Source organism: Populus trichocarpa, chromosome 9 (genome assembly GCF_000002775.5).
Source record: "Populus trichocarpa isolate Nisqually-1 chromosome 9, P.trichocarpa_v4.1, whole genome shotgun sequence".
NCBI lineage: Eukaryota > Viridiplantae > Streptophyta > Magnoliopsida > Malpighiales > Salicaceae > Populus > Populus trichocarpa.
Window position 1 is genome coordinate 7,278,179 of NC_037293.2, and position 13,698 is coordinate 7,291,876.

General features: G+C 30.6%; 1 protein-coding gene across 12 annotated transcripts; it reads right to left on the reverse strand.

The window, feature by feature from the left end:
• Positions 1-1,365: 1,365 nt before the first annotated feature.
• LOC18109105 (farnesol kinase, chloroplastic) lies at positions 1,366-10,776 on the reverse strand. 12 transcript variants are annotated; one of them, XM_052455877.1, is made up of 7 exons: positions 10,023-10,130; positions 3,191-3,294; positions 2,807-2,874; positions 2,596-2,727; positions 2,083-2,198; positions 1,812-1,926; positions 1,366-1,707 (listed from the first exon to the last, which is right to left on the reverse strand). In XM_052455877.1, the coding sequence occupies exons 1-7, from the start codon at positions 10,033-10,035 to the stop codon at positions 1,530-1,532; spliced, it is 726 nt and encodes a 241-aa protein (XP_052311837.1). In that variant the 5' UTR covers positions 10,036-10,130; the 3' UTR covers positions 1,366-1,529. The 12 variants fall into 12 exon arrangements, with proteins under 12 accessions (XP_052311837.1, XP_052311831.1, XP_052311836.1 ...); XM_052455871.1 differs by lacking the exons at positions 3,191-3,294; positions 10,023-10,130 and adding an exon at positions 10,334-10,776; XM_052455876.1 differs by lacking the exons at positions 2,807-2,874; positions 3,191-3,294; positions 10,023-10,130 and adding exons at positions 9,566-9,633; positions 10,334-10,776.
• Positions 10,777-13,698: the final 2,922 nt, after the last annotated feature.

Sequence of the window (13,698 nt, forward strand, 5' to 3'; positions counted from 1 at the left end):
GTTTTAAGTTTGTTAATTATTAGTTAATGAAAAGTTATTTAAATTATGTATGAATTTTTATTTGAACCATGTATTTTAAGATGCTTGAACTATATATAAATTTTTATTTGAAGCATGAATTTTTTTAATGTATTTTAAAATTCCTTACGATTTTACGATTTTACGATCCGTTTTTACGATCCGAGTTTGTTTTGCATTTTCCGTGCCATGTTAAAATCGTGATTTTAACAACTTGTTACTATGGTATTGTTTTGTCTTTATATAATATGTATATTTTACTAATTTAATAATTCTCAAAGATTTGTTTTCATGCTATGCAAAAATAAATAAATAAATAAAATAAGTATTAATTTAGTAATTAATATTTTGTTAATATATTCTAAAAATTTTAATATAATGATATTAAAAATAAAAAAAATTTAATATATTTTCAAGTTAAAATTACAAAGCAACAAGGCAAGAAGCATAGCAACTCAAACCTCGAAAGCACCAAATTATCATTTATAGAACCATTAAGTTGAGGTCATAGTTAGTTTACAGATGGGTGCGTTTGTTTAGCCTTTGTTTTTGTGTTTACGGTGTAAAAAACACAGTTAGGTATTTGGTAATATATTAAAATACATTTTATATCATGGAGCCCACCAAAAAATTAAGTTTGAAATACAGTTTTTTTGAAGCAGTTTTTATATTTTTTTTTAACCAGGTTTTGTAAAACCCTGTTTGTTTTTGTATTTCAAAAGTACTTTTTTCAAAATTTCAAATTTTTTTATTTTTTTTCTTCACTTCAAATTATTTTTTTATATATTTTCATATCATTTTGATGCGCTGATATCAAAAATAATTTTTAAAAAATAAAAAAAATAATTATTTTGATACATTTCTAAGAAAAAGCACTTTTGAAAAGCAACCACAACCAAACATTTTATACATGTTTTTTGCTGCACATAAACCTCAACCATAATTTTTACCATAATTTTTACCAAACACGTATTAACTAACCACATCTAATCATACTTTTTTTAACCAAACACATTAAACTACTTTTTATTCAACCTCAATTTCAATCACAGTTTTAACCAAACATATATAAATACCAAACTAACCTCGATTAAAAATATTTTTTATAAAATAATTTTTTTTTAAATCACAACCATAAAAACTACCACAATTCTTAACACACAGGATCAGTTGAAACTGAGTTTCAAATTAAAGGCTTCACGTTCAAATTATCAGAGAGCGCCATTTAAGGAAAAAAAAATTAAAAAATAGTGAAATCAGGTCTCTACCAGGAATCTCTAGTCCATAGGATAAGCGAACAGGACCCGTACAAGCACTGAGTTCAGCGCTGATTAGGTGAGGACTCAATTCAGGAAGCTGTCCCTTTTCACTTGGTTAGGCCGTGGGGCTCATAAGAAGTATTAGTACATTCGAGTTTTTGACCATCGACACTTCTCACACGTAATACATTAAGCATGAATTGACCAAAGATAGAAGAATGCTAGCTCACAAGCAAACAGCAATTCTTGACATCAGAAAACAAGGTTCCCCAACAATATAGAAGTTAGGGTAACTGTTAGGTTATCATCAAGCTCTGTACTTATGGGGAGTGATTCCACAAAAGCCGAGGCAAGAGAGACAACCAAGAAACCTAATAACATCTCCCAGCTTTTCTGAACATATCCGAACGAGGCGAAATAATACATAAACCTGTCACCATATTAACTGATCACTAACCAACCTTCTACATTACGCATCAGCTCAAACAGCATCAACAAAGTTATGACATGAGATTATGTAAGAGTAAGACTTACCCAACAGAAGCCACGAAACCAGACAGGGCCATTGCAACACTACCAGCTATAGACTTGTTTTTGTTGTATGGGATTTTCTGCCTTCCAAAGCGCCTTCCCACAATGTCTGCCATCCCTGATTAAAAAAGAAGAAAAAAAAAGGCAGTTATTAGGCACAGTACAAAAAGAAAGTCTCAAGCATATCTGTTCTTCCATGTACTGAAACTTAAATCAGTGAGCAGTCAAGTTATACGTTGAAGTAAAGAATGTATATTACTCAATTAAAAAATACCATCTCCAGCACACAGGTTGCATATTGCTGCAATTGCAACCGGGGAAGTCCTCCAATAGATAGCACAAGCCCCAGTAATTGTCAAGGCATAGTACAGCGGTCCTTTAAGAAGTTCCCTGATGAATGGAGGAAAGATGAGGTGGTCAAATTGAGAAGTATCATAAAGAAACAATCAAAGAATATCATGATGTGTCAACTCCAAAAAAGTAATGGATCGCTTAGAAAACAAGAAGTGTTTGTTCAGAAACCTTTATCTAAGAAAAATAAGCGCCAGCCTAGAAGTTATCTTCATAACAAAACAACTCACTTAAAAAATATGTACAGTAAGTATCCCGTCTAATCCACCAAATCAAATAAAATCTTGAGGAACAAATTAGGAGTAAATTGCGCAGCTGAATCAGTTCAAAACAAAAGGGATCTCTCAGGGAGGGATCAAGAATGAGAAGGGAGCCTTCAAGACATTTAACACAGGGAGGCTTCATGAATTTTACATCCAGAGCTGCAAGTTATAACCTGCGGTCTCCAAATCTGCTCATTGATTTCACCGTAGCTTCATCTTTCCACATTCCAGATCCAATAAGAAGAATTTGTATTATGTTAACACCAGGTGTAAAAGCTGCAAAAAGTGCTCCCCGACGCCCAGAACTACAATAATTTGTAATAGCTGTTTAGGGGGACAGATTTATAGCAATATTATGCCAAGCTTCTCTAGTCATAAAATTACCTGAAAATCGGCCAACACAGCATAAAAACTAACCCGATGCTTATATGCACGAGCTTCCTATTCAGTTTCTAAACAAAGAAAAGAAAAAGGACAATCAACCCCTAATTAGCTGAACACGAAAGGAGATTTCATAGGAGAAGATTGATATTTCACGTCCCATTTTAAGAAACAAGGTATGACTCACAGACAAAATCTCCTATGAAGCAAATAATAAATGAATATCACCTCATGGAATCCATCAAACCTCATGGAATCCATCAAAAAGCAGAAATTAACATCGATATTGCATGTAAATTCCCAGTAGTCGTTATACAAGCTTGTTAATCAAAATATAGTGTAAAAAATCAGGTGTTTATCCTAAAACTAAAGCAAAAAAAAAAAAACCTGGTCAAGCCCATGTTTTGCGGTTTCTTTCCATAGTTGCAGAAACGCGAAAATAACAACAGCCGACACAACAGCCGAGCAAAGATCGGAGACAACTGGGTTACTACCGGTCCACATTGCAGCAGCCCACCGTAATATGCTTATCTTTGTCAACGTTTTAAGGCCTAATTAACAACAAAAAGTTTGGTTTTTGTTTGTTTTCCGGAAGGGTAGCCTTGCCAACCTAGAATAAATTTCATGAACCATTACTCTTCTGGAAGTTTGTGTTATTTCACATAATAATAAATTATATTTAATAAAAAGTCATGTTACACAAAAATAAAATCAAGGAGACATTTTTTATATTTTTTCCTGAAACCATTATGCTTCTCATAAAAATTATGTTATTTAATCTTAATCAGAATGTTGTTTCAGATGTTTAATTAATTAAAATGTCATGTCAGCAAAAATAAAATTAAGAAGATACCTTTTATTATTTCTTATGAACCACTGAACTCCTCAAATAGTGATCACTTGTATTTAATTAAAATATCATTGTCAAAACAAACACAAAATTGAGGAGACATCTTTAATACTTTCTTTAATACCAAAAGTAAAGGAAATTGAACGAATCTAAAATTTATTTTTTAAGATATGCTAGTTGTATTCATGTTTTTCTAATTTAAATAAAATTAATATATATATATATATACACACACTCGCGCGGGCGCGTGATTTTTTATGTAGTGTATTGAACAAATATTACCTATATAGAACTGTAAAGTGAACATTAAAAGAATCTATTTAAAAGTATATGAAATAGACATGACGAGATATCATTTAAAATGGTAATGGCTATGAGTCGTAATTGTTGAGTTTTTGTTTTTTTTTTTCATTTAACTAGAATCTACTTCCATTCCCTCTTCTTCTTCTTTTTTTAAGTATCGTGGAAATTGTAATAATTTTTTAATATTTCAAGTACCAATCAAATTATATTTTCTTTATTAAAAAAATATTTTTTAAAGAAAATATAAACAATCAAGTAGAAAAAAATAAAAGTAGAAATACTTAATAATTTTTTAGGGGCCCGGCCCCTTGCAAGAAATTTTATTTTTCAAGCCTCTATTCTAGTAGTTTGGTGATGTATTTAAGGGCTTGCCCAATAAATTATCAACACATTTACATCTATGTGAAAAATATATTATTTCTGGGAAACATTTATTTGGTGGAATAATTAATAAAGATGAGCAAAAAAATCAAAAAATTGATTAAACCAAGAAAATTAGAAAAAAAATAACTAAAAAAACTGAATCGTGAAAAAAAACAGATTAAACCGATTAGAATTTTGAAAAAACCGACCGGTTTGATTTTGGTTTTATAAGCTTGAAACCGAAAAAACCGAACCGAACCCAAACAAAAAAAACAAAAAAAACAGAGCCAAACCGGTTTGAAGCGGTTTTTGTTATGAAAAACAGAACCGAACCAAAACCGGTCGGTTTGAATCGGTTTCGGTTTTTTAAAAAATATATTTTTTTTGGTATAGTTTTTTTTTTTAATAAAAACCGAACCGAACTGAAAATAATAACCCCTACTAACCAAGTATTATATTATAGATGAGTGGGGAGCTGGAATATTGAGTTTACCAGTAATAAATGAATTTGGATTTATAAAATTAAAATCCGTTTTATAATTATACTAACGATCAAACTGAAACCCAGATAATCCGTCACTGAAACTTCTCACGCCAATAGAAAATGGAGGGCGTTGTGAAATGGTATTCACAATCACACTTCACAACTGTGCTTGGAGATTAGCACCAAAGCAGAGAAAAAAGAAAAAGAAATCAGAGGATATTACGGGCCTTGGTAGTGGAAAATGCCGAAAACTTACAAAGCCACTGGGCCTAGAAGATGGCGCTACCCGCCACGAGAGTGATGGCAATTGACACCCTCAAAACAACCACACAACTCGAATATACAGGATACGGACATGACGAAAGCAGATTATTTGAGATTGAATTTCAACTTATTTTTATTACATTATTTTTTAAAAATTTTATTTATTAATTTTAAATTATTTTAATATGCTAATATTAAAAATATATTTTTTTTAAAAAAATATTTTAATACAATGCTTTAAAAAGCAACTGAACACATCCATGTACAGCAACCCCTAGGCCATATACAGCAACCACACAGAGAATCCAACAAAACAAGGTTTTGTCACCTTCTTGGTTACAACAAGGTTTGGGTAAATCATTTACCCAAACGTCGCAACTGAGTTCCCCTTTACACATGACGAAACCTAGATGCCACTAACCTCACCAGCCATGGCTCCAAGAGACCCACCATCACCGCCCCCAAGAAGATGCTATTCTCCTTAATTGATAGACTATGGGCCTCGGAATCATTAAACTTTATTTAGTTTGATAGATCAACTGCTGACCGTTTATTTATAACCTAGTCTATACTAGGTTTTAAATTACTAGTCTATACTAGGTTTTAAATTAATAAAAGAGCTGATAAGTCAACTAACAATATATAATTAATAGGTTAAAAACCTATTTTGACTTTTATTTTTTTTCTTCCAAAATAATGTTTTATTCTTCTTTAAAAAAAACTCTTAAAATGAAAATATTTTAAATTAAATTTAATTTTCTTTCAAAATAATGTTTTATTCTTCTTTAAAAAAAACTCTTAAAATGAAAATATTTTAAATTAAATTTAATTAACTCATACAACCGGTAACCTAGAACACCAGTAGAGTTTAATAACTTTAGCGTGCCTTACGTTCCTCTAAGGCAGTGTCCTGTTGCTATCCAGATATGAAATGCATGAAACAAAATAATACAAAAAAGAATAAGTAACTGGTTGGAAATGTAGTGTAAAACACGTTTTTAAAATTTTAATTTTTTTATTTAAAATAATTTTTTTATATATTTTTAGATTATTTTAATATTTAAAAATTAAAATTAATTTTTTTATTTTAATATATTTTTAAATAAAAAATATTTTAATAATTATATTTTTAAATAAAGTAATCTTCTTGGTATCCTATTTGATTGATTGATGACAAGAAAGTACAAAGTTGTTACTATTGTATTGTTTTGTCTTTATATAATATGTATATTTTACTAATTTAATAATTCTCAAAGATTTGTTTTCATGCTATGCAAAAATAAATAAATAAATAAAATAAGTATTAATTTAGTAATTAATATTTTGTTAATATATTCTAAAAATTTTAATATATTGATATTACAAATAAAAAAAATAAAAAAAATAAATATATTTTCAAATAAAAATTACAAAGCAACAAGGCAATTCAAACAATAAAAGCAAGGCAATTCAAACAATAAAAGCATAGAACCATTAATAGAACAATAAAAGCAACTCAAACCCGAAAGTACCAAATTATCATTTATAGAACCATTAAGTTGAGGTCATAGTTAGTTTACAGATGGGTGCGTTTGTTTAGCCTTCGTTTTTGTATTTGCGGTGTAAAAAACACAGCTAGGTACTTGATAATATATTAAAATACGTTTTATATCATGGAGCCCACTAAAAAATTAAGTTTGAAACACAATTTTTGTAAAGCAGTTTTTGCATGTTTTTTTAATCAAGTTTTGTAAAACCTTGTTTGTTTTTGCGTTTCAAAAGCATTTCTTTTTAAATTTCAAAATTTTTTGTTTTTTTCTTCACTTCAAATTATTTTTTTCTGTATTTTTCATATTATTTTGATGCGCTGATATTAAAAATAATTTTTAAAAAATAAAAAAAATTATTTTGATACATTTCTAAGTAAAAAACACTTTTGAAAAGCAACCATAACCAAACATTTTATACATGTTTTTTGCTGCACATAAACCTCAACCATAATTTTTCCCAAACACGTATTAACTAACCACATCTAATCATACTTTTTTTAATCTTATTTTTTTAAAACCACAATCACAAAAGTTACCACAAAAACAAACACTTCGCAGAGACCGTTTGTTTACGCGGCTGCGGCAGCTTTTAAAGCAAACCACGTAAAGTGTAATACGTTTGGTAACATTAAAACTCAAATTACTGTGTATGTGAGGCCCGTTGAAACCACCGGTTCATCAAAAGCAACTCTCAGCTGCTTCTCATGAGGTCGCATCTATGCCAGATGAATTAATTTACATAGACACTGTTCACTTCTTGAAGTGAACAATGTCTCAACTGTTTATAGGACCGCGTCCGACTCGATATTTTTTTAATTGTATTTTACTTGAAAAACTAATGTTTAATATTATTCAATAACACTACATAAAATAGAAGGACATCGCATGATGACGTAGCATTTACAAAATTTGATCGCAATTCCAATTTTATTTCTGATGATATTTTACCTGATTTTGCTGCACGCTCAAAATACCTTGAAAACTATAGTCCTTATCGGATGAATTTTATACGTGATGAAATTGTAAATAAGTTAACGAAATAACAAAAAATATTTAATATAAAGTATTATTTATTTAATGATGTAATAATGACAGTTAAATCTACAATATTTAAATTAAAAACCATCAATATTAATATATATCTTTTTTAATTATTTTATAACCTCAATTTGAAAAGTATTTTTAACCAAACACATTAAACTACTTTTTATTCAACCTCAATTTCAATCACAGTTTTAACCAAACATATATAAATACCAAACTAACCTCGATTAAAAATATTTTTTATAAAATAATTTTTTTTTAAATCACAACCATAAAAACTACCACAATTCTTAACACACAGGATCAGTTGAAACTGAGTTTCAAATTAAAGGCTTCACGTTCAAATTATCAGAGAGCGCCATTTAAGGAAAAAAAAATTAAAAAATAGTGAAATCAGGTCTCTACCAGGAATCTCTAGTCCATAGGATAAGCGAACAGGACCCGTACAAGCACTGAGTTCAGCGCTGATTAGGTGAGGACTCAATTCAGGAAGCTGTCCCTTTTCACTTGGTTAGGCCGTGGGGCTCATAAGAAGTATTAGTACATTCGAGTTTTTGACCATCGACACTTCTCACACGTAATACATTAAGCATGAATTGACCAAAGATAGAAGAATGCTAGCTCACAAGCAAACAGCAATTCTTGACATCAGAAAACAAGGTTCCCCAACAATATAGAAGTTAGGGTAACTGTTAGGTTATCATCAAGCTCTGTACTTATGGGGAGTGATTCCACAAAAGCCGAGGCAAGAGAGACAACCAAGAAACCTAATAACATCTCCCAGCTTTTCTGAACATATCCGAACGAGGCGAAATAATACATAAACCTGTCACCATATTAACTGATCACTAACCAACCTTCTACATTACGCATCAGCTCAAACAGCATCAACAAAGTTATGACATGAGATTATGTAAGAGTAAGACTTACCCAACAGAAGCCACGAAACCAGACAGGGCCATTGCAACACTACCAGCTATAGACTTGTTTTTGTTGTATGGGATTTTCTGCCTTCCAAAGCGCCTTCCCACAATGTCTGCCATCCCTGATTAAAAAAGAAGAAAAAAAAAGGCAGTTATTAGGCACAGTACAAAAAGAAAGTCTCAAGCATATCTGTTCTTCCATGTACTGAAACTTAAATCAGTGAGCAGTCAAGTTATACGTTGAAGTAAAGAATGTATATTACTCAATTAAAAAATACCATCTCCAGCACACAGGTTGCATATTGCTGCAATTGCAACCGGGGAAGTCCTCCAATAGATAGCACAAGCCCCAGTAATTGTCAAGGCATAGTACAGCGGTCCTTTAAGAAGTTCCCTGATGAATGGAGGAAAGATGAGGTGGTCAAATTGAGAAGTATCATAAAGAAACAATCAAAGAATATCATGATGTGTCAACTCCAAAAAAGTAATGGATCGCTTAGAAAACAAGAAGTGTTTGTTCAGAAACCTTTATCTAAGAAAAATAAGCGCCAGCCTAGAAGTTATCTTCATAACAAAACAACTCACTTAAAAAATATGTACAGTAAGTATCCCGTCTAATCCACCAAATCAAATAAAATCTTGAGGAACAAATTAGGAGTAAATTGCGCAGCTGAATCAGTTCAAAACAAAAGGGATCTCTCAGGGAGGGATCAAGAATGAGAAGGGAGCCTTCAAGACATTTAACACAGGGAGGCTTCATGAATTTTACATCCAGAGCTGCAAGTTATAACCTGCGGTCTCCAAATCTGCTCATTGATTTCACCGTAGCTTCATCTTTCCACATTCCAGATCCAATAAGAAGCATTTGTATTATGTTAACACCAGGAGTAAAAGCTGCAAAAAGTGCTCCCCGACGCCCAGAACTACAATAATTTGTAATAGCTGTTTAATGGGACAGATTTATAGCAATATTATGCCAAGCTTCTCTAGTCATAAAATTACCTGAAAATCGGCCAACACAGCATAAAAACTAACCCGATGCTTATATGCACGAGCTTCCTATTCAGTTTCTAAACAAAGAAAAGAAAAAGGACAATCAACCCCTAATTAGCTGAACACGAAAGGAGATTTCATAGGAGAAGATTGATATTTCACGTCCCATTTTAAGAAACAAGGTATGACTCATAGACAAAATCTCCTATGAAGCAAATAATAAATGAATATCACCTCATGGAATCCATCAAAAAGCAGAAATTAACATCGATATTGCATGTAAATTCCCAGTAGTCGTTATACAAGCTTGTTAATCAAAATATAGTGCAAAAAATCAGGTGTTTATCCTAAAACTAAAGCAAAAAAAAAAAAACCTGGTCAAGCCCATGTTTTGCGGTTTCTTTCCATAGTTGCAGAAACGCGAAAATAACAACGGCCGAGCAAAGATCGGAGACAACTGGGTTATTACCAGTCCACATTGCAGCAGCCCACAGTATTTTGCTTGTCTTTTTCAACGTTTTAAGGCCTAATTAACAACAAAAAATTTGTTTTTTGTTTGTTTTCCGGAAGGGTAGCCTTTTCAACCTAGAACGTTTTATTTAAATTGTTTTTAATTAGAGATATATTAAAATAATTATTTTTATAATTTATTTTTATAAAAATAAACCAAAACAATTTAAAAACAAATATAAAACAATTAATTTAAAATCAAAAGAATAAACGTTGTTTTAAATACAGTTGTACGACATTGACAGCACGATGGAGTGAGGGAGTGACCTGGTCGAAGACGTGTCGTTTTGTAGTTTCTGCAAAGAAACGAAGGATAGAGAGAGCGATAGTACCGGATAAACCAGTGGCTATTAAATCGGAGACGACGGGATTCTGATGAAGCATAGCTACTGCTGCTATCTTTGTTGTTGGATCCCCTCTAGATCTCCTCAATGATGTTTGAAATCCGACCTCAAATCTAGTAGTACAACCATTATTGATTCTTTGACAAGGAGCGAGAATGAAAGTGGGCTTCAAGTTAGAGAGAGGTCTGCTGTGAGGGTCATATCGAAGAGAGGGAGGGGAAGCGTGGAAGGAGCAGTTCAATCTCCTCGAGCACATTTTGATTTTGTTTTGGTTGTTCGCGCAAATAATTTCAACGAATAGTCATGCGCGCTTGGCCAAAATCGTTATGCCGTTTGGAGAGACAACAAACAGCACTGTTAATGCCAAGGAACGCGGCTGCGGAGATGTTTTTAAAAAAATTTAATTTTTTTTTTATTAAAATTTAATATAATTTATATATTTTGGATTGTTTTGATGTGCTGATATCAAAAATAATTTTTAAAAAATAAAAAAAATATTATTAATATGTATTTTGACACGAAAAATTATTTGAAAAACACTCACAACTATACTGTTAAACACGCCCTTAGCTGTATACACCTGTAAATGGAAGTGGCATTTCATGCATTTGAGATCGGAAAATCTTTGTAGTAACTTCTCACCTCACAATTGACATCGAACTAATTTTTTGTTATCCTTTTTTTTTGCCCTTCTGTTTGAGATCTTTGTGTGTTATTCTACAATAATTTTGATTACCATCCGAATACTACAATTTTGTAATTATAGTGGTAGCCTTTTCTTTTTCTATTATGTTTGCTAATTTTTTTTTTTTAAATTTTTTTTTAATTTTTTAATATATTAATATAAAAAATAAAAATATTATTTTAATATATTTCCATACAAAAAATATTTTAAAAAATAACCCCTATTCCTTTCTCTCACATTTATTATTTTGAAAAACTTGATTCAATTAAATTTTAATATAAATTAATAATTTTTAAAAATATAATAAAATAGTTTTGTAATTAAAAAAAAATTAACTCGATTTCTATGATCAGATACCTTCTTTTTTTAAAAAAAACAAAAATACATTTGTTTTGCACAGTGGGTTCAATGACGAGATATGGCCAGTTAAAACTTAAAAGGACGTGCTGTTGGGCTGACCTCGCTGAGTGAGGCAAAAAAGAATGTGTTGGACTGTTGTTCCTTTGGTTTGGGCCTTTGGGCCCAGAAAATAGAAAAAGGATGCGCTAACAGTACCCACCCATTTGCCCGTGGGCAAGTCCTATCCACTGTCTTCAGCCTCAGGGGAGGGTTGGCTTCAAAAATTTTAATTTGTTTCACAAACTTTTAAACCTTTTTATTTGGGCCCTTGTATTTAAAAATCTACAACTTATGCATTTAGTCCCTTCAGAGTAATTTAGTTCATGTTCAAGCAAATTATTATCATTAATCTTGCTTTAAAAATAAGAAAATCAATTTAGTTCACGCATAGCTCTGTAAGCATTTGAAATGGAATTCTATGTTTTGTCTTAAATGATTATTCTTGTGAATTAAAGCTTAATTATTTATCTCAAAACTATGTTTTACGAATTAGTAATTCTTCTAAACTTGTTAATTAAGAATATGTGTTAACTAATTACTTTTAAATTTATTATAAGTAGGATTTATCAGAATTTCCCTTTTCATCTGTGTATGTTCCAAAATTCCAAATGAGTAGTTTAGTGACTATTTTCTAGTCAATCAATGTCAGGTTGTAAACTATTCTTCATTGATTACATTGACATGAAAATACATGTGTAGATGTTATTTATTTATGAAAATAATTAAAAAAAATGACTCAATTAATACATTGATAATCCAAGACTCAATTAAGCAATTATTTCTATTTTATCAAACTTGATTTTAAATCGATGAACATTATTAATTAATCACGGATATATCGGTAACCGATCATCGAAGAACACATCGATTCAACTAATAAGTAGTTAATAAACTAACAAACTCTTTATCGATTAAAAAAATATCAAAACATTTAATGAATGATTATTAAGGTAATTTGAAAAAATGTATATTTTTTTTCATTGTTAACGAATTAATATAAAATTATTTCTAAATTTTTATTTAATAATTAAGTTTTTAAATTAAAATAATTTTTTTATATAATATCATAATCTCGTAAACTTTCCTAAAACATTATGTGATAATTTAATTTTTTTATGGAATTTTTTTTTTAACAATCATCTTAACCAAACACATAAAAATACCATTAATTTTTTATTAGTGTATCGTGGTGCGGAACAAATTCTGTGATTTGAATTATAATCCATGAATGTTATGCGTGCCTAGATTCTTCCGTCGCATTTTCCTTTTTTATGGCCAAGGCTCCTCCGAATTTGATATATTTCCATTGCATACTGAAGTATACTAGATTTGTAATTATGAAGTTTTCATATTTAACAACGCCAGCATATTTCCATTCCAAGCCATTTTTTATTTAGTTAGGTGATGATTAGTATGGTAATTATGGTTATTTTTTATTTGAAAATATATTAAAATAATATTTTTTTAAAAAAAAATTATTTTTAAAATTAAATCATCAAAATAATTTAAAATCATAAAAAAAACTAATTTGAAGAAAAAAAAAATTGTTTATATAAAATTTAATATAAATTTTTTTTTAAATATCATTTTTCAATATAATGACGAAACTGCCCCAAAACTGTAACTCATGCCTCCCATTAGGAGTTTTGGCAGGTATGCATATATGGAATAAACAGATGAGCAACAGGCGTAAATGTATAGGATACATGAAGGCAAGGTAAACTTGAATAGCCAGAGTCAAGGATATGGTGGCTTTGCAGAAAGGAATTGCCTATAAAAAGAGGAACCAATTCTCACTTCTTGTTCACTCATTCAAGTCATCTTTCCTCTTTTTTGTAGGCTATTAAGAAAATTTGCTGAGAAGATGGAGAGCATCACTGAGAGTTCTGCAACAGATCTTGCACTCTCTCAACCTCCATTGGTTTCGAATGGAAACCAGAACATCCTTGACAAACAAGTCCCAGCCGAGACTAATCAGCCAAGCACTGATCAAACCAACCAGCAGGCTCCTCAGGGTCGTCCAGTTGACCCTAACTTGGACCCCAAGAGGCTCAGAAGGTGGATTTATCTTTCCACATTCATTTAACCATGCCAGCATTGTATTATAAGATTTTTGTTTATTTTTTTCCTTATTGTCAGAATATTTATTATTTATGGTGTTCATATAATTATGGCAAATAACTTAATATATAAATAAATATGAT

Coding starts and splice junctions, on each gene's coding strand:
- LOC18109105 (XM_052455871.1), bottom strand. CDS start 10,666: ATGTGCTCGAGGAGATTGAACTGCTCCTTCCACGCTTCCCCTCCCTCT. Junction 2,875..10,333: donor AACGACACGTCTTCGACCAG/GTCACTCCCTCA, acceptor TTCTTTGTTTAG/AAACTGAATAGGAAGCTCGT. Junction 1,927..2,082: donor CAACCTGTGTGCTGGAGATG/GTATTTTTTAAT, acceptor TTTTTTAATCAG/GGATGGCAGACATTGTGGGA.